The sequence below is a fragment of the Rhipicephalus microplus genome, chromosome 2 (assembly GCF_043290135.1).
Source record: "Rhipicephalus microplus isolate Deutch F79 chromosome 2, USDA_Rmic, whole genome shotgun sequence".
Classification (NCBI taxonomy): Eukaryota; Metazoa; Arthropoda; class Arachnida; order Ixodida; family Ixodidae; genus Rhipicephalus; species Rhipicephalus microplus.
In genome coordinates this window covers 247412893-247437610 of record NC_134701.1, presented here as the reverse complement: position 1 = coordinate 247437610, position 24718 = coordinate 247412893, and the positions used below count along the sequence as shown (strand labels likewise).

The 24718-nt window shown below is 43.8% G+C and overlaps 1 protein-coding gene across 1 annotated transcript in view; it reads left to right on the top strand.

The window, feature by feature from the left end:
• Positions 1 to 24718, top strand: part of Gycalpha99B (guanylate cyclase 1 soluble subunit alpha 2) — a 135865-nt gene that overhangs the window by 68431 nt on the left and 42716 nt on the right. Inside the window, exon 2 of the mRNA XM_075878658.1 lies at positions 22286 to 22356. Coding sequence (XP_075734773.1) covers positions 22286 to 22356 — 71 coding nt within the window. The remainder of the gene's footprint in view (positions 1 to 22285; positions 22357 to 24718) is intronic.

Genomic DNA, 24718 nt, shown 5'->3' with positions numbered 1-24718 from the left:
TGCTCTCAACATTCCCACTTTCGCGGCCACCTGCCGTGGTACATAGTTCGAGCACTGAGGTGAACTGGCGTGCCTTACTTTGCTCGGGAACACGAACTCTTCCCCGGGATTCTAAAATCAGCTTTTGACTCAGTACATGTAAACTTTGGGAAATGAGCTTCGTCACGGTTGATATTGGGAAGAAAGTATTGCTCTGTTTATTTTCTTCCGAGCCTTAGTTTGTTCCTTTGTCGGTATGCTCACCATCTTTTTGCTGCTAATGAATATCGACTGCACCGTAATATGATGAGGTGCCACAGTTTAATTAGTACGTGAGTAATAACTCAGTATGATAATGACGTGTATTCAATACTATTTAGTCATAGCCTACAAGGCATATGCCAGGAAAATGAATATTTTCTTTCTGGATTGCGTGCAGGGTCTGAATACACATAACTTCTCTTTCGTATATGTGTTTTTCCAAATGGTCATCCGGTTCGCTAATGAGATGTCCCGCGTCGTGATCTTCTGAAACATTTTCTCACGAAAATAATTAGCTCAATGCGTTTTCATGATTATGTGTCTATATAAAATAATATCATAATGAAAAAGTCTGTTTCAGAACAAGGACTAGACGATCTTGTTGCTGTTTCTATTTCAAAATTGTATATAACCTGTGCTGCATCTATCTAAAATTACTGCGATTTATGTATACGCTTGTATTTTGTGTAACCAGGGCCAGTTATTGCGACCGTTTTATGTGTTCTATCGCCACGACTACCTCTGCCGCATGTAACTGAGAGGTGAGAACTTGATCAAGCGGCTCGTAGCTTCCTTGAATAATAATAATAATAATAATAATAATAATAATAATAATAATAGTCATATATTATTATTATTATTATTATTATTATTATTATTATTATTATTATTATTATTATTATTATTATTATTATTATTATTATTATTATTATTATTATTATTATTATTATTATTATTAATTTTATTGTTAATATTATTATTAGTTCACAGTATGCGCTATCGTGCTTTTTATTTCTCAGTTGTGTAAATTTTCGGATTTCACGAAATTTAACCAGAGAGAATCTCCCATTTCATGTGCCTACTAACTTATTCTGTGAACACTCTAATGTTGTCAGAATACATAGTCTATATGATGTTAACTTTCACGATCTTGATGTTTTTCACAGTCAACTGTCTTTGTTTTCATCTCAGATCAGCACTGTTCTAGCATAGATATTCGCAATGTAGATTCTTTCCTTTTCCGTATTTAAGGAAGTTTTTTACATAATTGCGAATATCATCTTTATTTTTCACTCCCATTCCATCATTCTGGTCTTGTTTTTTTGTTCTCACCATTTTTCACTAATTTCTTTTTTTATTTGGATTTTAACTCTTCATTTGATTTTTATAAAGAGTGCCTGTATTGTATTGCTTTCTTGTTTTTATTGTTTATTCGTATTGTTTTATTTTGCATGCCCGTGCACAAAGTCCTAATGGTTGCTCAAGGGCACGTTAAATGCAGTATTAACTAATCAATGGATTATTATTGCTACAATAGGAAGCAATAAATCAAAATAATAATAATAATAATAATAATAATAATAATAATGACACATACTATACAAAGGACACAAATAAATAGGGCTGAAGGAGACCGACAAATGCTATCACCCATCATTTCCAGCCGTACTACGCCCACTGCAGGGCAAAGACCGCCCTCATGATCCGCCAATCAACCCGGTCTTCTGCTTGCTGGTGCCACGTTATACCTGCGAACCTTTTCATCTCACCGGCCCACCTAACTTTCTGTCTCCCCTTCGTGCGTTTTCCTTCTATGGGAATCCAGTCAGTAACCCTTAAAGACCAGGGGTTATGTTGCCTACGCGCTACGTGCCCGGCCCATGTCCATTTCTTCTTCTTGACATCAGCCATGATATCCTTAACCTCGTTTTGTTCCCTGACCCACTCTGCTCTCTCCTTGTCTCTTAAGGTTTCACCTAACACTTTCCTTTACACCTATCAGTTTCCATGTAGGAGCTAAGGACGATGAGGATTGGAAGAAAGAAAGGAGGAATGAAGGACTATTTGTTCTTTTATTCTTCCAAGTTTTTCGTATCTTCGTGTGTATGTTGTACATTGCTGCCATGATGTTGGGATAGCCGGCTCTAATGCCGCCCATCTTCCCATATTTTGGCAAGTATAAATAAAAACGGAGGAAAGCTTATAAACAAATGAAAGCAGCAGCACGCCAAAAGTGCTTTACGAATGAGGAATCGAGTCAGTTTCGTCAGATTAATAGCCACTGACGAACTTGGTCGTGCCGAGAAGCACATACTCACCGTAACGAGCAATCATCTGAGGTCATACACCTTAGTGCAATCAGATTATGCTTCTTCAGTAGAGATGAGCTTATGTTAGAACACGGAAAGTTAACTAGGAGTCATCGTATGATGTCTAGCTAACGAACGAGTGGTTTAAATATTACTCTAGAGAGAAAGAGAAAGAGATATAGAGAGAGCGAGATAGAAATAATATAAGAAAGGTAAGGAGGTTAACCAGACTAAGTCTAGTTTGCTAACTTACAAGTAAGGAGAGGGGAATAAGGGACTAAAAAAGGCAAGCAGATCGAAACGTGCAGCGCGTTGCTCACGCACAAATCACACACGAAAACATCACGCACACGACGAGGCCGAAAAAAAAAACGTTTATAGCTCGACACTTAGCGCTCTGTTTAAACAAAAACAATGCACGAAACGTAATCGCAAGTACAGATATGTCTGCAAACTGACAAGTGTCCTAGTTGTTAGTTCACTGTGTTTGAAAAGCGTGCTCTTTTCACAAATGGGGCCTGTACATCGAGCGAAGGGATCTTTGTGCGCCCGGCAACTAAACGCAATCATTCTGGTTAAAGCCGAAGGCACGCGATTTTCCCTCCCCACAGGATACGTGCGTGGATAAAGCCCCTCCCCCTCCGTGGCGCGAAGCTCGCGTGGGAGATGAGCGTGCCTCGGAGCATCGCGACAAGCTGGGCGCCGAGCTTTACGCCGAGCTTTACGCCGAGTGCGCTCATCGCACCATCTTTGGTAATGCTGACAAACACACTATTTTCCCCGAGATAGGCGCCTCCAGCGCTAAGTGATAGATATAAGTAGCTTGCTGTTTCAAGGTTGAAGAAGGTGCTTCTTCGTGGTTCAGTGGCTAACGCCGCGCGCTCAAGTACGGAAGGCCAGACGTTCGATTGCACGTGTCGGAGTCTTCTTCTGGATTATTTTTCTTTTTGCGTTTTCACACACACACACACACACACACACACACACACACACACACACACACACACACACACACACACACACACACACACACACACACACATATATATATATATATATATATATATATATATATATATATATATTTATTTATTTATTTATTTATTTATTTATTTATGAGATCTAACAGACAGTAATGCCAAGCGGCTGCTCACGGCTGGTTCTTTTTTCATCCACTTTTTTTTCTTCTTATTTACATTCCATTGGTTCTAATAACTTCCCCTGTACATTCCTTGGCATTACTGTCTGTTAGATCTCATTCATATTATATTGTGTTAAAACACGAAAAACGAGCACTTAGGTATACACTTCTTTCCCTTATATATATATATATATATATATATATATATATATATATATATATATATATATATATATATATGGCACAACGGGAGCGTTGTCAACAAGGATAAATATATTTATTTCCCAACAGTTTCGGGAGGGGACCTCCCTTCATCAGGGGATGAGTTAACTCATTCCCTGATGAAGGGAGGTCCCCTCCCGAAACTGTTGGGAAATAAATATATTTATCCTTGTTGACAACGCTCCCGTTGTGCCATATCCCATACCTTCACGAAGACTAACTGGCCCATTGAATTATTACTCACGATATATATATATATATATATATATATATATATATATATATATATATATATATATATATATATATATATATATATATATATATATATATATATATACATATATATATATATATATATATATATATATAATATATATATATATATATATATATATATATATATATATATATATATATATATATATATATATATATATATATATTATGTGTGTGTGTGTGTTTGGTGAATGACGGTCAATGCCGGCGGTAAAAACCAGCCAAGAGTGTTCATATAATTGCTATCGCAATAAAGAAAGAAAGCAAGAAGTGTGAGCATGGTGATGTGCTATAGGACACCGCTAACGAGGTGGGCCCAGCCAAGCATCAGGCTCATGTAAATCCCCCGCGTATTGTGCGTGGACAAGCGCCTCAAGGGCTTTGTCAAAGAGCGGGCCAACGCATGTTCCTCCTAGTGGAACCGCTGTTAAGATGCTTTAACCTTCTTCTTAAGAGGCAACAGCAGCGATGAAACCAAGAGGCGCACCTTGGGCGCACTCCGGTGTACTTGGCCGCTTACGAGGTCGAGCACCGTGCGTACTAGACATGATAAGCGACGCTCCGATGAGCGCTGCTCCTGTCTACATCAGATCCGAGACGCCTCGCCCTAACGAGGGCAGTTTATACCCGCCACTGCGTACACTGTTCCTGTTGTTCTCCATGTGTGCGTAGGTGAGAGCTTGTCTGCGGTGCTTACTTTCGAGTAAGTGTTTTTTTTTTTTTTTGAGATCCATGACATACAAATGTTTTTTGTGCAATTTGTACCCTGTCTTGTTCTTACTGTGTTTTATATCTGCCTATAGTCATATTTATGCGCTGCCTTATTCTGCGAGGCTCTAATACTCCTATTGTAAGCAAAGGCTGTTAAAATGCAGGTTTATCAATGTTGTATTCGTTTTTAAAATTGCGTTTCTCTTACGATTTATTTCTTTACACCATGCAGTTTTTTTTGCTGTATTCTATACATTTGATGCAAATTTTACTGCGACTATCTGAATGACATGCTCATCAGTTACTCCTTAATGGTTCATTACTGAAACTAGTATAATATTACTCATGTACGTTATAATTGTATTTCAATGCGGATATCAACGCTTTAAACCTGGTATGCTGCCAATGTATGAGCTTTCAGCAACCAAGTCAAGCGGCTAGAGCAAGTTTTAGCCCTGAAGAGCAGTCAGAACATTTTGGCAGAAGAACGTTTAGATTGACAGTTTAATTTTTATTGTTCTTGCGTTAGCGTTCTTTCTTTGCACTCGGGTCATGCAAGTGCACGCGCCAGAGCGCATGCGCGAACGTTAAAACCTTCTGCGTGCGTGAGCAGCGCGAAAGTGGATTCTCCTTCGGCGTCGTCATTTCGAACGGCACTTGGCTTCCCCACCCCCTCTATTTATATACCGCCGCCGCTTCGCATCGTTCCGTGGGCCCGCACGAGCGTATACACACAGACGTGCTCTTGCTCCTCCGCAAACAGATATTGATTGCGTTTCTCCTTAGGCACAAGGGAGCCGCCGACGGAAGGAGCCCGTTATTCCGCGCGGGTCCACCGAGTCTCGTTGGAGACACGGCTGAAAGAAAAATCTGACGCGCTCGAGGAAATCGGTGGCGCCGTCCAGACGCGCCGTGTATCGAGTGCTAAGGGAGAGACTGCGGTGACGAGCGGAGCGGCCGCTTCAAAAGAGTGGCCGGTCACAGACGGGCTGGCTGCTTGATTTGACGCCACGCACCGCTGCGCCCCCTGCACGGGGCGCGGTGAGTGGCCGGCCACTTTCTGTAAATTGAATAGCGCGGAGAGTATGGCAGCGTGTAACGTACAAAGGTGCCACGAAATAAAGTGGGTTGTGGGAAGAGAAGCAAAACGCTTTGTGTAAACATTGGGGGAAGCCCGGCGCTTACCAAAAGAGTTGTTTGGAGTGGTCCATCTTCTCGTAGTGTTGTCCAAATACAAGTGAATCTCGCCTTGTTTATCTTCTACGCGATCAGGGGTGTAGCTTCGGTTTAAAACTGTAAACGAAAATTGAAGGACGCTTGAGCTTCATCGTCGAGACTATACAGATCGCGATAGCGTAATCAAGCCTCGTGAGCATCCCTTTCGGATCTGCTTGCCTGCTTCGGTTTTCGGTGCACGCCTTGAGTGTGCCGTTAGAAAACGAATGACCGTGCACGTAACAATGCCCGTTTTCCAAGTATAATGGAACGCCTACTGCAAACACAGGTTTTACTTGGCAACCACGCCATAGTTATTTTTTTTTTTTTTTGCGAATTAGCGATGGGCCCATGACGCGTCCGGAGAGTAACACGCGAACCTACGCAGCTGTTAACTTTATTGACGGTTCTGCTGCTCATTATGATTAGATGTGTCTGAGCGCTTTGTAATAGGTGGACCTTTAGAGCACACACTCATTGCTCAAGTCACATCTTTCTACGCCTGGCGCGAGTCTACTGTTCTACCACGCATTACGTGATGCGTTAAGGAGATTCCTTCAACTACATGACATTCATATAGCGTTTCTTTCTGAAACAGTTTCAACAAATATGGTGGCTCTGTGGTAGAACACCTAATTGTCCCGCCGACGGCGTTGGTTCCATCCTCATCCGGGCCCAAAATTTTGGGCCATTTCTTGTATTTGAATCTTTCTTGATTTTTTCGGTCACGGACTAGATGATATTTAACTCGCAACGAACTGCTTGTCTCGGGTATACAGTTTTTCACGCGCAACAGGCTTCGCCGTGCTTTGTGTGTGCGGCGCTCATCAAGAGCTAGAAATTTTGCTAGGCTGGGTCCTCGTGTAGCTTGCATCGTCTCTACTTCATCAAGCACTGAAGTTAGGTGAGGCGGTTCATATTCAGGATGAAATAAGGAGCTGAAAAGCCAAGAACCTGGCTCGCATGTTGAGAGTTGAGTGACAGGCTGCCATGAGAGGACCCCGCTTCCTGTGTAAACATGGTATCCTGCGTTTGTTTGGGGAGGATAATTTCAGTAAATAAACTCACATCAATCCCCGCCTTGACGTATAAATTTGTTTCAAGAGAACCAAACAAAACATTAAAAAGCAGACAAATGAGTTCAACTTCATCTGACCCCACTAGAGGGTTTTGGTTACGAATTATACTCTCCGTATTCTACTTCTTTAAAACCTCCTGTCAGAACCGCGACTACGACCAATAAATAACACCGGCCAAAAATAACTCGTTCGCTCAAACACCGTAAACACACACACACACACACACACACACACACACACACACACACACACACACACACACCCACACACACGCACGCACACGCACACGCACACGCACACCATTCTCTAACTCTGATGAACATACCACTGCGCATGCCATTCCTCTGACTGGATACGGCCGGCATTCTGGATGGCAACGTTGCATTTTAAACTGCATGCCATTAAAAAAAAATGCGTTCAAACGGGGTGAAACGCTAGGCTCATACTGCGAAAGAAATCAGTCTCCAACTGAGTGAATGCGTGCCTGCCGCGCTGTTTTGAAACAGAGCACAAGCATTTCCGAGCGAAGTACGACCTTCGGTCACTGCAGACAGAAATTGCGCTTACGGTCTCTCGTGCCAACCGCGTAGCTCGTTTCATGCAAAAGCGTGGAGAGCATCTCGCACCGGTAACGTTGACTACTATAGCTATACTGGCAGAGGGCAGAGAAGTGGTGGCAATTTTGTGCGAGCCGACTTCGGACAAGAAAGTTCCGAGTTTTCCGGCAGGACAAAAGAACGAGGGCAGTCCGCAATGATGTATACACTGGTCAAGAGGGCTGCAGAGGGCAACCACCATATGGAGCGAAGGTTTCCTTCCGCCATTACGTCGCCTCGGCTGCAGGAGCGGTCGCGTAACCGCGTGGTATACACGCAGGCCAGCTGCGGTAAAGATTCTCGCGATGCTGCGGCGCCGATCTTCGAGTCGTAAACGAGGGACAAAGCTGGGCGGCGCTGACCGGGGCGATCGTAAAAGGGTGCTCGCCATTTGCTGCCGCTCTGATAGCTAGATGGTGTCCCGCATTGAGCGCGTACACACGAGCATGCACACACAAACGTGTGCCTCGGGTGTCGTTGTTTGATTCTGAGATGAGAAGCTTCATGTTTATTTTTGTTTCTTCAACGAAGCGCCCATGCCGGGATATTTATCGGCGTTTTCTTCTTCCCCTTTTTGTATTTACGCTGCTCAGTGCAAGGAAGAGCGCTTCTTAACGAACACATCTTGCGTGAGGCATCCCATGCACGCTTTCTTCAGGAAGCTTCACGAATAATACAAACAAAGGAGGAACAAATGATACACAGAAAATAGTTGGTACTAACCTACCTTTACTGCACCCACATTGAGTACAGGCAGCCTGCAAGAAAAGAAAAAGGCCCTCGTGTTGAGGTCGACACTAGCGTGTATTCGGCATAGAAAGGAAGCTCGTCGGACCTGGTCCACGTTAGTGAAGGTTTGCATTAACATAGCCACTTTTTTTTTCAATACCGCCTGCAATCCCGAATATTGAGCCAAGAGTATGCGCGTGGCATCAAAATGGAGAACTATTCCTTGCTATAAACAGGACACAGCAGCAATGAGTGGTAATGAAGATGCACACCGGGACCCACTCAGATGAGAGATGCAATCTCTTGCGGTGAATAGAGCTCTTCATATCCCCTCGAAGTTTACGCGTCTGTGCTGCTGTGAGGAGAGAGAGAATAAGGAGAAAGGTAAGGAGGTTAACCAGGGCTAAGCCCCGGTAGGCTACCCTGCACTGGGAAAGGGGAGTGGGTGAAGAAAAAATGAAACAGGTCATTGCGTGGTTGCATGATGGCTTTGTTAGGAAACGCTACATAGCGAAAATTTGTGGACGGTATGCGCGTATTCACATGGTGGATGAATACCAGAAAAAGGAAATTTGTCATGCGCTTGTGTTCGCACATTCATTTCTTCTGCTGCTATTTTTTTAGCTAGCAGAGCCGCGGCTCATCGGCAGGCATCCTGGTTTGGTCAGCTGGCAAAGCGAACGCTTCGTAAAAGCAAATGTGATGGCTTCCAGCAACCGATCGATCATGCTAATACACGCAGTAATATGCGGGAAAGAGTACGTAATGATGATTAATTAGTCAGCTGCTTGTTTCATACTGCACTTGTCTGCGCGGCTGTCGCCGGAAGATGAGATGCCATATTTTACGTCTGAAAAGACGAAAGAAGTGGCAGCGAGGACGTGGAATGCATTGGCCTCTTGTACGACTGAGTGTGAAACTACGTAGAGAGATGCGGCTTTCTTTAACTTTCGTTCCACTATGCTTGTTTCAATTCAAGCTCGTTCTATCTCTGTCAGCAGTTGCCAGTCTGGCGTCCTGCCAGAGCTTTGAGAGGCCTCTTTGGGATAATGGGGCGTTGCTGGTTCTAATGGTCGTGCGCCCTTTCAGTATATACGAGCACCCGCGTTTAAACGTGTGTGAAGCGACTGACGAACGACAGGACATGCTGGCGAGTTCCCAATCGCTATCAATATGGTCTCCTTATTGCGTTAAAAGGGGCGTGATGTAAAATATTGAACGGACCCGATGCTTCGCTTAAGTTGACGATGCAGTTGCGTGCTCACTTTGCGACCAGCTTCTGCTTTTCATTTGCCGTGACTGTAAAAGCCCCGCTGACTAAAATTTAAGTAGTAAATTCTGAGTGCACATGCAATAGTACTGAAGGAAGTGGAGATTCCCGTTTCCCCATTCCCTGCGTAGAACTGTGGAGGTGCCCTCCATCGGTAGAGGCAGTAACGGAACTGTGCTTATTTTTTTCTTCTTCCTCTTTTCAAAGTCAAAGCCACTTCGAAGTGGAGATGTGTAGTCGCACGCACACCTTCCGGAAGGCGACAGCCGGAGAGAGATCGCCAATGATGTGCTGGTAAATGTCTCTAATTACATAATCACAAAACAAGCGCTACTTAACATACTGCATATGTTGTAACAAAGATAGGCAGTTCTCACGAGTGCCTTTTTTTTTAATGAAGTGAATATACCTTCAGAAACATCAGGCTATTTGTTAACATTCACAATCATCGTCCATGATTTCTGTTCCAGTCCGCGTGGTTTTTCAGCAGCGATGAGGCCGCTCCTTTCCGGGTGATATAATTTGGAAGGAAAAAATGGCAGCATATCCACGGAGTGCATGATGGATAGCAGCGCGAAGCATCCATCCGTCCATTCGTTCTTGCTTCCGTCCATCCATGCGTGCGTCTGTGTGGCCGCCCGTGCGTCCATCCGCCCGTCCGTGCGTGCGTCTGTTCGTGCATCCGCACGTTCACCTGTGCGTCCGTTTTTGCTTTAGTCCATGCATCCGCTCCTGCGTCCGTCCATGCGTCCATCCGTCCGTGCAGCCATCCGTGTGTCCATACATGCATCCGTCTGTGTGTCCGTTCGTCCACCTATTCAGCACTCCAAGTACCACCATCTCGCATCTTTTCATCATATATCCCTCATATAGAAGCACCGCCATCCAGCGGACATTCCAAGGACTAAACGAGAGGTGGCACACGCACACTTTCTTACGGCTTGCGCTTCGGGTCTACTTCCCACCTTTAACCACCTCGAGTTCATGGTATATACTAGTTCACTGTATTCATGGCACTGCGGCCCAACGCTCGCTAAACCTTTCTAAAACATAGGAGGTTACGCCCAGCGAGTATAACGTAGCAACCCTTTCTTGTCTTCTGTGTGTTGTTGAACAACAAAAAATTCGCAGCGTGCGCGTTAACAAAAAGCCGAATTCTCCTGTCTCTCATTCCGCCTTAGCAGCCCTTGGCATGTACATTGGGCACTATCTTTTATTCTTCAACAACGCACAAAAGAAATCTCTCACCAGCACTACCTTGGAGGTCAAAGTTTTATACTTGTTACACACTACTACAATGGCTACGAGGGACGAACAGGTGCTGCTATAAGGAGCTTCGCCCCTAAAAGGAGTAGATCTTCTCATATTCTCTTTTATTGGCTGTAAAAAATTGTTGATATAGTTGCGCTTTCATGACAATATTTGTTTGCTAAGTCACTTTAAAGTCAAAGAGTCAATGAGAAACGCAGATACATAGGTCGAAATGAGTCAAATGGACGTGAGTATCTCTTAATACAAAGCAAAGAGGCCGCTCTTCATACAGGTGGACTTACGCACATGAACAATGTGTTAGTTTGCATAGACGCTTCGATTGCTCGCGGAACACGATTGATTCGTGTGGTCCTGTGAGCAGATATGAAGGCATTAGTGAAAATTCACGGCTGCTTAATTTGCCCAAAACATGATGACAAATGTCGCGCGTTGGCTCAATCGATAATTTCTTTGGTAGCTCCTCCGAAGGTACAGAGAAGACTACGATACAATTAGTGCGTTGTGAAGGAGTGCAGACATCTGGCTGAAAATATGGCCAGGCAAAGGGCAAGTGCGTTGTTTCAATGCAGGTAAAACACACGTGAGAAAACGTATCTGTTTTTTACGTTTGACTTTCCCTTATTTGCACACGCTGTCGGCCCATTAAGTTTGCGATCATTCGCGAAGTTGTACGCTCCATAAAGAGTGAACGAAATCAAACGTTCACGAGGCAATGTATAGCATTCAGAAAGGAAAATAAAGTTTACTTTATACGTCGCAGCAGCAGTTTTACGGTGAGCACAACGCATGGCAGTGGCGTCGTAAAATACGGAGCTATATTTATGGGCACTGCTTAAAAAAAGAAAAAGAACAACACAACAGACTGTGCAGCGGTACCACATTTTCAGTTACAAAACTTTCATTGTGGTACGTGCAAGGGGCAGTAAATATGAATATCACTGTCCAAACCACTTCAAACTGAAATACGAAATATGCACTGATCTGCCGTGTTGACCAGTGTTGATTGAAAATAATGACGTGTGCGTATTTTGTTCAGGTTAAAATTATTTTCGTTTAGGTTACAGAAATGAAACTCCGTGAAACTATTTAGATGATGCAGCAACACCAGATCTTTGCGAATGCGCAGTGTGTTTTTATAAAAAATGTGCTCATAATAAGTGACAATACTCAATTTTTAATATGAACATCTAGCAATCGTTCAGCATCAATGCAGCATGGGCTCAGTTTGTAATTAGCAGCACCTTGCTGAAGAGAAAGAGAAACAGGAGGGAAAATAAAGGCAGGGATGCTAACCAGTCTATCTCACTGAAAGCTACTGGTAAGGTTGAAAGCTACTGGTAATGTTATAGCTAAGCTGCGTGCTTCAAAGAAAATACACAATGATCATGTTCTAGAGAAACGATGCTTTCTTTTGCTAGTCTAAAGCGAGAACGAGACATTTGTTTAGTACGTCATAAGCACTGCTTTTAACTCTGTAGTTACACATCAGTTGTTTTCTTTTAGGCATTGGTGAAACTTATACTAGGCACAAAGAACTCATTGCAAAATTCTAAAACATCCCCTCTATAAAAGCAACCTTGATATGTTTGATGAGGGCTCGTTTTTCTCCAAGGCACAGCATGATATTCCGAGATCCGTGTCTTGCGACATGCACCTGGTAACTTTAAAAAAGAAATGTCTTTGTAAATGCTTACCAGCAATTTATACATCGATGACTGTATCTTGGAAAACTTAAAGCGCGCGCGCGTGTGCACACACACACACACACACAGACACACACACACACACACACACACACACACACACACACACACACACACACACACACACACACACACACACACACAGGCACGCGCGCGCGCACACACACGCACACACACACACACGCACGCACGCACGCACGCACGCACGCACACACGCACGCACGCACACACACACTTCAAGGCCATTGTCACGCCTTCGTGCTTTTTAAAACAGGCGAATATTTGACATCATAGTAATCTACTCACAGGCCACGACTGTGTTTTTTTATTTCATATGTTTTGTGTGCGTTACGATATTTCAATGACACGGAACATTCTTCATCTCACAGTGTCACGGAATTTACTACTCGGTGGCCTCTGTTTATTATACGTATTAACAATATGTCAAATCAGGCCAGTCACGTGGATATCCTGGCATGTAAAACGTCGAGCTGTCAAGCACGAGGCCGCGGGCTCAGTTTCATGCTACGGTGGCCGCGTTTCAGTGGGTCGAAATGACACGAACAACTATGTGTTTGTATTGAGGTGCATGCTAGAGAAATTAAGATGTTCCGAAATTATCCGGGTTTTCTCCCAGCTCCGTACCTCATAGCCATATCGTGGTTATGGCCCGTAAAACCCAAACAATTAATATTACATTGACGCTATCGTGGTCTCTGTAGTATTACCGACCGGTGCATGAACAAAGTGGCCATGATTATATTGCGCACGCTTTCGCTTCGTTTTGCAAATTCTAGAGAGACGGCAAAACGCAAAAATTCAACGAGCACTTAAACAATTAAAAGAAAACAGAGTTCTTCGTCATTGTGATTCTGTACGTGCTCGCTTCGTGCTCTTCGATTTTTTTTTGCTCCCACAACACTTGCGCCGATTTAGCGTCACCATATCAACTAGTCATGGGACAGAAATCGCATACCGTCGCATAAACACTAATCGCGTGACTAAAAATCACGCAACATCACGCAATGCCTAGCCACGCAACTAAAAACCACACAGTATCTAGTCACCTAACTAAAATAACACAACATCGTGTAATAGCTCTCCCCGCAATATGCGCCAGCAACAAATCACGTAACAGTCACTTACGCGACGCGTTTTAACTAAACACACGTAACAGCTTCTCACGTGACTAAATAGAAAACAATGCAGCATCACGCAACAGATGGTCAAGTGAAATATCTTGCCAAGTCTAGCCATACTTAGCACTACTAGGAAAAAACTTAGCATCTTGGCATTACTAGCAAGACTTAGTTAGGTTTAAAAGTAGCTCCGCTGATGGTTTCATCCTTGCACCATTCGGGCAAGCTTCGAACTTTTTTTGCACGCACATACTCAGGTTTTTTTAGATGAACGCTACAGATTATTTATACCAGAAATTTCAATATGACCTTTGAGACGATGCTGCGCGAAGTGAGGACGCATTAGCTGGAAACAGCATTTTTATTAATGACGAGAGAGGAAATCTATAGTGAGTCGTGAAAAATAGGCGTAACGTCATGGTTACTGGAGCTATGCATAATATTTCAGATGCAAATATATAGTACTGTGCTGTAACAACTGTGTGTAATATTTCATGCGAGCTTCTTCGATGGTTGAGGGGTTTTCTAAAAATGTTTACGGCAAGCAAGCTTTACGAGGGCGTAATATATACGTTCCTTTCGCGAAAAAAGAAGGTGGTGTATGATGTCGTAAACAAAATATGCTTGCCTACTGGTCTGCAAAAATGATCAGGTTGATTACTTCCTGGCTCTTTCGTTTTACAGATGGCTTTCCTTTGGCAGCTGAATATTTAGCAGCTTTTTTACTAATCTGATGACGCTCCTTGTAATGGGAACTCGAAATATATTTCTGGTCGCCGGGAGAGCTTGCCACGTCGAATGAATATGGTGTCCTAACTGTTCGAGCTCCCATACAGCAGATTTGACCCTGTTTAACTCGGCATATTTATCCACGTATAATGCGCGCGTTCATGTTTTATTCAGTTAATTGTACACATGGAAATGTCTGTCTACTTTTAGCTCGGAAAATGTCCCATAAGGAAAGTCCTTTAGCAAAACCGAAACTGTTAGTTGGCACTCACTAACTAACTCACTCACTCACTCACTCACTCACTCACTCACTCACTCACTCACTCACTCACTCACTCACTTACTCACTCACTCAATCTTTCGTCGAAAGTGAGGTTGCCCCCAAGCATTCACGTACACTTTCGTTTTTCGCCTGTAAAGGGTGCACTACCTGAAACAGTATTACAATGCGGCAAAGCTACCTACAAAAATCCCACCCTCCTAACACACGCACGCACTCACACGCACACACACGCACGCACGCTCACTCACTCACCCACTCACTCACTCACTCTCTGCAATATGTAATATTGTATGAACCTGGCGATTTGTAGCATTGTGATTTGCAGCGTCATGCTAAAGTGGTTGACATCTCGAACAACAATGTCATTCTGCAGCAACGCTTGTACCTTGTTATTCTGGCAATCGTTGCACGCTCTTCATGTGGCGCTTCTAGAGACTGTTCTTCGTCATTTCCTGTCAACCTGTCATATACCTTGTTGCTTTCTTAATACAAGTTATCAAGCTGTAGATTTCTGTGTAACCCCTCTATCATTCCCATACATCTCCCTTTCTCTGTCTGTCTCGCTTTCTGGCATTATGATTATGGTGAATGGGAGTTTCCCTGTCCACGTCTTAGACGTCATCTTTCCTATTAAGGCCAGAATGCTTTTTGTTGTTACACTCCTCTAAAAGGAGAAAGAACAAACGTGAGTTGTCTCACTCGTCACGCGCGTCATTACCTATTTCTTGCGGCGCTTGTGGCCAGTGAAAGCGTGACCCATCAGGCGATGTCGTGCCCCGGACGAGGTACTTTTAACGTACAACGGTAGTTACTCTAACCCTAACTACGTGCCTTCTCCCGCAATACTTTGCGACTGCCTTCTATCTTTGTCTCCAGGAAAGAAAAGCACACATACCCGTTTGTTCTTTCGTTTCCTCCATTCTAGCAACAATAGGCGATTACCGTCTGGGCGAGACAACGTCATAGCTCAGTCATCGATTATTGTAAGACCCGTTATGGAGGAGGAAACTAAAAGCGCGATAGAGAAGCGGACCAGGAAAGAAACAAACAGATGCTCTCGCACGGAAGGCGAGCGCTCACGTAAACTGGGCCTGAAACAGATGATATCGTCTCGGATCGCTTACGTATACGTTTCTAAGTTTTCTCTCTTTCTTTTGTTCGTCGGTGCTTGGTATAATGTGGTCTTTCCGACACCAGAACTATAGAAACAGGCTGGCGTCGGGTTCAGGTCTATTGCGCAGTCCACACCCTCACTCCCGCCTACTATATAAGCGGCGGTGAAGAACGATTCCCTACTCTTATATCTGCACGTGATGGAGTTCCTACGTGGTGACACGAAACACTAACGGTTCCATTTTTTTTCTCACGAAGGCATATGGACTACACATAACTAGAGTGATATTGCAAGTCCATCACTCGCGCTTTATTTGCTACTTCTGCTCTGATAGTCCATTCAGACTGCGTGCTACGAGCTTATGAGCACTTCAGATTTGGTGTAGGCAATGTACCGATGAGCGTACACCACAACAAGCAGCACCGATGACGCTTTTGGTGAGGAAGCTTCTAGTTCCTCGCTTGTAATGCCACCAAAAACATTTCTTAAAGTAGTGGGTGTATTAGAATATGCCCTAAATTTTCTATCTATAAGGTTCTTCTGGAAGCCTAGCCGACGGATATAGAGCATCAGTTTACTTTCTAGCCAGCAAAACTGTACACACGAAGCCGGATCTTCGCCTTCGCGGCAGTTGTCGCTGTGTTTCGATGGCTTTACCGTCCTTATGCTCAACGCCGACGCAAGTATGCTACTCGGCGGTGGTGGTAGCCGCATTGAGGCGAAGGGCGAAGTCAATTTCAGTGCCAACCTAACGACTGCACGTTGTCTATTGAACTGTCACGCGTGCCTCCTACGAGGCTTGAATTATTCCATCGGTTGATCAAACACACAATGAATAAATGAATGAATGAATGAAGTTCTAATGGTGAGTCCTGCAAAAACATGATGATGACATACAAAATATGCGGGGTTCAAGCTTTGCTTTTGGTGACGTTAGGTTAAAGAATATCAGGAACACCTAAAGGACACAATGGGTAGCGATTCATGCTGGAGTTAGTATTGTCTCTATCTATACGCTCGCAATACCACAAGACAAACAATTCGAAGCGCGGAGACCCTTCGAGCTATAGGGTGTGCTATCACTGCTTCTTCATTAAAGCTTCGGCGCACACACAGAGCACTATGTTTCATCACCTCCCAGCCACAAACAGCTTCGCTCTAAGTACGAGCAAAATAGCTTCAGACGTGCGCATCATGGTTCTGAATAGCCAAATTTGAAAAGGAAGAACAGCATTAAACGTACAACTTTTTTTTTCAGTGCAGTCTGTCGCCAATGGCAACAAGTTCGGCGCCGCGCCTCTTGTGTCAGTCCATATTGTGGTTTCTTCAACGACAGCCTAAAATGATGCAAAAAGCTAGATTACAGCACTGGCTTGAGAACTTGATTTCCCTCCTTTTTTTTCCGTGCTTGCAGTCTCTCGCGCGTAGTTGCATAATGCTCTCAACTTTCCCACATTCTTGACCGTTTGCCCTGTTTTCTATATTTTTTATGCAAAGTTCCCGCACTGCACAGCTCGGCCACTTGTCTCTTCCCATTTATCGATTCTGGTGCATCCAGGAATGCCTACCTGGCAACTCCTAGTTTTGTTTGTACTTGCGCACGATACAACTTGAAATGAAAAGAAAGAATTGGCTGTATTTTAATAGGCAAAGAAAGCAAGGCAGACGAAGGCTTGGGCAAGATAGAGAAACGCTAAGATTGAGAACATCGAAACGAAGATATCTGCGGTTTGTACCTGGAACCTTAGCAATCCACGTACTTCTTTACGCCAAAGGCGCGCGAGCATTTGTCCAGAATAATGTCACGCCTTGCCTTTCTCTCTCCTTATATGCACACGTGTTCGAAACGGTCTTCGTTTACGTCTTCTAGCCCCATTTCCATCTCGTAAGCGGGCCGTACGTAAATTGATCGCTGCTCTGAAGCGAATGCCGCTTTTCTACGAGCTCAGAGAGACATTCCGGCAAGCCCCGCGGCAAGAACCGACTGCGCGCGCATACGCACACGTCCGGGCATGTGCTGGGCGCACAACTCGTGGGCGGGCGTAGTTGAATTCCTAGCGTTCTCTCCGAATCGCTCGCTGTACAGTTGCCTTCGCAGCCTGCAAGTTGCATTCTCCGCAAAGCCAGCTAGCACTGATGTGGTGCATGAGTGCGTTCATTCGTCGAGCGAGAAGAAGAAGTAAAAAAAAAACAGTTATTTCACAATATGTGACACAGTGTAAAATCCAGCAGGATGGTGGGCAGCGTGAATTGATCAAAAAGCGGCATTTGTGAAGCTTTTCAAAGAATCGCGTTCGCTCAGACGGGGCCACACTTACGGTAGAGAGAGAGAGAAAAAGAAAAAAAACGAAGAATTTAGCGCCGCATTTGTTGCGAGTAGCAGCTTTCTGAGCGCGCGTTTGGAATTTCAAGCTGGACGCGAAGCACGACTGGCCCCCGGGATGGTGCACCAGGTATTCCTTGCATGCGAGAATTTTCTCTGTGTTGAATGCTTCTCCACATGCCGTGGAATTGGGGCTTCACTGGACACTGAATACCGAGAATCGGTGGATGTGTACCTCCATCGTTTCACCATTTCATTTCCAAAACAAACAAAAAATGGCTTGTTCTGTTACAGTTACAGTCGTTCGCAAGGTATATATTACGTGGGACTCAAGAGGGCACGTGGTTCATATATATGCACATCCGGAACTGATGAAAAAGCATAGGTACAGTTTCTTGTTTCGTGCGGCTTCAATATGCTGCGAGACCTCAACAGGCAAAAGAATCCTCTTGTGTATAAATGGAAGGCTTACGTTTTTTTTTTTAATTGAATGCTCAGCTAGCCTTTGGCAATGGGTCCAACCAGTCTTGGTGTTTTCATATCTTAAACCCGCAAATGAAGAATTGAATCAAACAGAAACATGCTCGCACCACACTAAACTGAGCGTCCCATACACAAACAGCTTTAGGAGCAAGATTAAACTGTCGGACTGACCATTTTGTCTTCCATGTAACGTCCCACGAGAAGTCAATCACGTTACACACCAGAGAGAGTCTCTGAAGGTGGCCTTAAATGTCCAAAGGGACGCGAACTTGGAGTTACGAAATATTCTGGGTCTATAGCGAAAAAAAAAAAACAGCAGCGCGTTACGTGTCACGAAAGCGCTGTTGACAATCTTGCGGGCCACGAGCCCGAATGAAACATTGTATATAGTGTAGTGCGGGTGCTCACTACACTATATACAATAGTGTAGTGCGCACCCGCACTACACTATATTGCGCGTGCAGCCTCAGTGCAATTTACACTGATGCTGCACGCACAATGCATCAGTGTATATGTCATAATCGTCACCAAGCATCTGGAGTAGCATGTCAGACAAATATCCAGACAAACATTTACAGATTTTCCATTAGGTATTCCTCTCTTTCTCTTTTCAGTAGAAGCCCTAACTCGCCTCTCAAAGCGGTGATGCATCAAATGTTCTACCACTGCCATATGTTAGGGGCAGCGATTGAGTACAGCCACGCACGTGCTATGCATCTGAATATCTTTACACGCCAGAGATTGTATGGTTCTGGGTTCTGTACGAGCGTTACGGCAGCAGAAGTCTTGCACGTGTCCTGTCTCCTCACTCGCGATTGCAACTCTCGTGTAGGCTTCGCTTTTGCGTTCTTCCTCGCCTGCAACTTCGCTTTCGAAACTTGGGAACTCAGTACGAATTCACATATTCGCACGCGTTCTCACGGACCTTTCACCACAAATTCAAGACTCACGTAGAAAGAAACCAAAGCCCCTCCAAGTGAAAGCTGTACGAGCTGAAGAGCGCATCGATAAACCTGTTTTCTCCTCGTGTTCACATTGTGCTTACCTGTTCCTTCCTGTTCGCTAGAGGTTTTTTTTGTTGTTGTGTTTGTCTGCTCTTTCCTTCTTCTTTTCAAGCGATTATCTGATACCTTGTATCATTTCTTGCTCTTTTTGTTATTTGTTTGCTTTGCGGCTATTATTTTTTCCTGTTCGTAAGTCTCCTTCGTACCGTTTTTCTACGGTTGGCTGCTCCGAGCGTGGTGCGTCAAAGTGACTCTTCGCCTCCAGTTCTCTCATCCGTATATCTGTATGTCTCGACGCTGGCGTTTCGTGACCGCTTGGCTGGCTCGGACAGATGAATCAGCTATTTGGTGACGCTGGCGTTCACGGGCAACCAAGTGCCGGCTTTTCAATGTAGCCGGTTCGGCTTGTGCGTACCAAATGTGGCACCAACGCGATACACGAGACAGCATCACAACAATGCGAGACGTGCAAATTTAAGGGCTCGTCTACTTTGTAACCCGATATTAATGAGAACTTAACAGGCCTTACAGAGCTAACAAGGAATTACCTGTGTGTTTTACATAGAGTAAAGAAAAGTATATCTTTCTTTTCACCTTAATGGCGTTTTTTTTATTTTGTACACTAAGTACGCATTTCGTGGTAAAAAGTGGGTTTGAGATTTTTTTTTAAGTATGCAGCACGAAGGCGGCATTTTCCCTGAATTAAAGCTCCGATTTCCTTGTTTACCCATGGTTTGGGATTACGGTGACGAATTTTTAAGTGCTTAGAAGGGACCCCGCCGTGGTGGCGTAGTGGCTAAGGTATTTGACTGCAGACCCGCAGGTCGCGGTATCGAATCCTGGCTGCAGCGGCTGCATTTCCGATCGAGGCGGAAATGTTGTAGGCCCGTGTGCTCAGATTTGGGTGCTCGTTAAAGAACCTCAGCCAGTCGAAATTTCCGGAGCCCTCCACTACGGCGTCTCTCATAATTATGTGATGGTTTGGGACGTTAAACTCCACATATCAATCAATCAAGTGTTTAGAAGGGATGTCACCTTCAACTCCGGTCATCAGTTCATCATCAAAAAGCAGACCACAATACATGAAGGTTGAGAGAGTCGGAGAGTTCACGAAAATATTTCTGGCCCACAGAATTACAAAGAAAAGAAAATTCAACAGTTGTCGAGCATTGCTAAAATGTAATAATAAAGGTGGCCGTAGTGAATATAAAAACGATATGAAAGAGGTTTGGGTTTACATAGAACTAAACATTTTCTCAAAGTTTAACTTGTTCCTACGCATCGTGACACTAAACGATATTTAGCGAGACTGTCCAAAGCTGTGCGATGCGCAAAAAGTCTGTCAATATATCATATAACAGCATTGTCTTAAGGAAACGCAGGCCGCAAGAAAAGTAAATAAAGACATCTTCAGGAGAGGGCTAATTACCGCGGCCGTCTCAGGTGGTTTTCGCCTTACATTGGCACTCCCATGCTTCGAAGCGCCTCTTTTAATGCCAGGATTGCGACGGCGGATTACCTCCTTGCAAAAGTGCAATCCCCCGTCGCGGGTGCTTGCGCGCAGCTTGTGTAAAGCTCTCGGAACAAAAAAAAATTAATAATTTCGGAGTGCCACGGGTGCATGCTGCAAGTTCCCTCGTTAAAAATTTTTGCCTTATCCGCGAAAACCACTGCCAGCTTCGACGAACTCGAAGCTTATTTTTATGTGATAACTATCAAGTGTTACATTTCAGTTGCATACTCAAGGTAGTATTTTACTAATCTCTTGTTCAGCATGGCATTTCTAAATAGCCGGGCTACTTAGGCAGCGGCGTTCTAACGAGCTTGTTGGGCAGTCGTGCCATAATATTTGCTTTTTTTCCCCTTCAAGTTTGCTTTTAGGGTAACAAACGAGTCGACCTGCGCAGCGTAAACCTGATACAAGCATTTTAATAAGCCCAGTACATGTTTAAAAAGTAAATTGCCCTTCTCTCTCTCTTTTCAACAACCGAACTCTGGACGATACCACGCGATTGTTGAGCGAAGCTGTGACGTCAAATCGCTATTAGGAATGTAATGCATTTAATTTACATACGCACGCGGGCGCGCACTCGTGCATGTGTGTGTATCAAAAACAAACGTCCGTGTAAGCGTGCTTTCGTTTGTATACGTGTTTTTTTTGCGCATTAATAATAACATACATGCGTGAGCTAGTTTTAATTCTGTTAAAAAACACTAAAACCCTCGTTTTCATGTGCCAAAATAAAAATATTTATTCTTTTTTCTAATACCTTAGGTGCACATGTATTAAACGTGTGCAGCAAGGCCTGTGTTGTGTTTGATTTGAACAAGCGTTTTCATGCATCCAGCGGTCATAGCAAGTCGTGACACATTAGCGAATGCCGGCTTGCAGTAGCAGGCAGAATGGCTCTGACTGTAAGCCACAGGCACCAGTTAAAATTGACTTTGCAGATTTTTAACGCGCGTCTCACATCAAATATAGGAATGTGTTTGCACTCTACAGCTTTGAAAATGAGGCTCCCGCAACAGCTATATAAGCTGCTAACTTCTCGATATATCCCATTTATTGATCTTGCAACTTACTGGTTTACCGTTACGCTACAGGTATGTTTTAAACGTCACACTTGATCTGATATCTTGTTTTTTTTCTTTCTCGTTCGCAGCCGTCAGCAGTGGTCAAGGCTCTCCGCCAAGTGGTCTCCGATAAAGATCCTGCTTTGTGGGATGAACTTGTGTGAGTATATATTTTATTGCAATAGCAATTCTATGGGCACTCTCGACGGGTTTTTGCCGTCGCCATCGTGTTCCACACAAATTCCCAATTGATAAGGTTCCCCATGCATCGCATGATCTATCGGCGGTGAACAGCATGGGAGTGTGGAAAACGAGTGCTGCTGAAGCAGAGATGAAACGAGCCGGCCCATCTCCGTCGCATGGAGGGCGCATGCGATAACACCATCCCGTCTCGCGTGCGAAGCCTATCGTCTATTGCTGCTCAAGCAGTGAAGAAATCCACCGGTAGTCTTGAAGGAGCATGAAAAAACGCCAGGGCGGAGGATGCATCGCTCGAGCAGCTCTGTGAACCCTTATTCTAAGGATGCGTTGGATATATATATATATATATATATATATATATATATATATATATATATATATATATATATATATATATATATATATATATATATATAAGGGAAAGAAGTGTATACCTAAGGGCTCGTTTTTCCGTGTTTTAACACAATATTGATGAGATCTAACAGACAGTAATGCCAAGGAATGTACAGGGGAAATTGATTGATATATGGGGTTTAACGTCCCAAAACCACCATATGATTATGAGAGACGTCGTAGTGGAGGGCTCCGGAAATTTTGCCACCTGGGGTTCTGCACCCAAGTCTGAGCACACGGGCCTACAACATTTCCGCCTCCATCGGAAATGCAGCCGCTGCAGCCGGAATTCGAACTCGCGACCTGCGGGTCAGCAGCCGAGTACCTTAGCCACTAGACCACCACGGCGGGGCTGTACAGGGGAAATTATTAGAACCAATGGAATGTAAATAAGAAGAAAGAAAAGTGGATGAAAAAATAACCAGCCGTGAGCAGGAATCGAACCTACGACCTTCCAATAACGCGTTCGATGCTCTAACTACTGAGCTACCACAGCGGCCTTCCCCACGTCCACTTTTTTGGGTTTATATGTGAATTTAGAAGTAGGAGTGACGGTCAGCGCCATCTATAAGCCAAGCGACGAGTGTGAACCACTCTTTTATGCGCATGTTTGGCGTCACGTAGCCCGTGAACTTATTACGAGCGGGCAGCTGATTAATAGTCCCTCGTATACAACCTAATGACAACAAGCCTGCCAGTACGAGACCCTCGTTAAATGAAATAAGGGAAAGAAGTGTATATCTAAGGGCTCGTTTTTCCGTGTTCTGACACAATATTAATGAGATCGAACAGACAGTAATGCCAAGGAATGTACAGGGGAATGTAGTTCCCCTGTACATTCCTTGGCATTACTGTCTGTTCGATCTCAATATTATATATATATATATATATATATATATATATATATATATATATATATATATATATATATATATATATTCTTCTACGCGATGTGCTGTCCATGCGAGGAGACTGCGAAAAGTGATTCGTTCCCTGGAGCGGCCGTATGCCCTTTCACAAGCGTTTTGCAGAGTTACGCGAGATCGGATAAAAAAGAGTGAGCTGCCAGCATTGTTAGCTGCCACCCATACGGTAAAACTGTGATTTTTTAAATTTTATTTATTTTATTTATTCAACACTGCAGACTCGAGGTCCAAGCAGGGTGGTAATACACATACAAATAAAGTAATTGCGAAACGAAACGATAAAGGACGAAGAAAATTGTTTGGTAGGTTAGTTCATTCATCACATGTATTAGTTAGACAGTTCCATTCACATATGATTCTTGGAAAGTACGAATACTTCAGTAGGTCTGTGCGAGCAAAATATGGGATGAAGGCCTTTGGATGGTGGTGTCACTTTTTTCAAAATTCACCATATTCGTGTGCCTCATCTGTCCCGTTATAAAGGTTTCATTTTCAGGATGCAAAAGGTTCAGGTGGGAAACGACACAAGCTTCTCACAAGTATATTACGCACGTGTAATGTTACCAAGGCAAACTAAAATGCTCCACCATTGTCTCGAAAAAGCTCCTTACACGTCTCTAAACATGAGAGCACCTGGGCCATCCCAAAGAAAGCATTGAAGCGTTTTGTCTTGCCTCTAATTATTGCAAACGCAGAAAACGTGAGAGCATGAGAAATATATTGTTTTTCAATGTTAAAGATAACATACCTTTCCTTATGAAGAACCCACGACTAAAAAAGCCTAAATTCACAAGATGTCGTTTTCGCAGAAAGAAAACTTGGGATGGTTATGCGTAAAATCCGCATTACGCGCGCATTACGCATGAAATTTGTTGCACCACAAACTAGGCAAAGTGGAGTGTGGTCTGTTTTCTTCGTGAATCTGCGTTGCTTTTCAGATGCTCTCACTGTGCTCCTAAGCTCATAATTGTACGTCGCCTTGTCCCTACTACTTGTTATTAA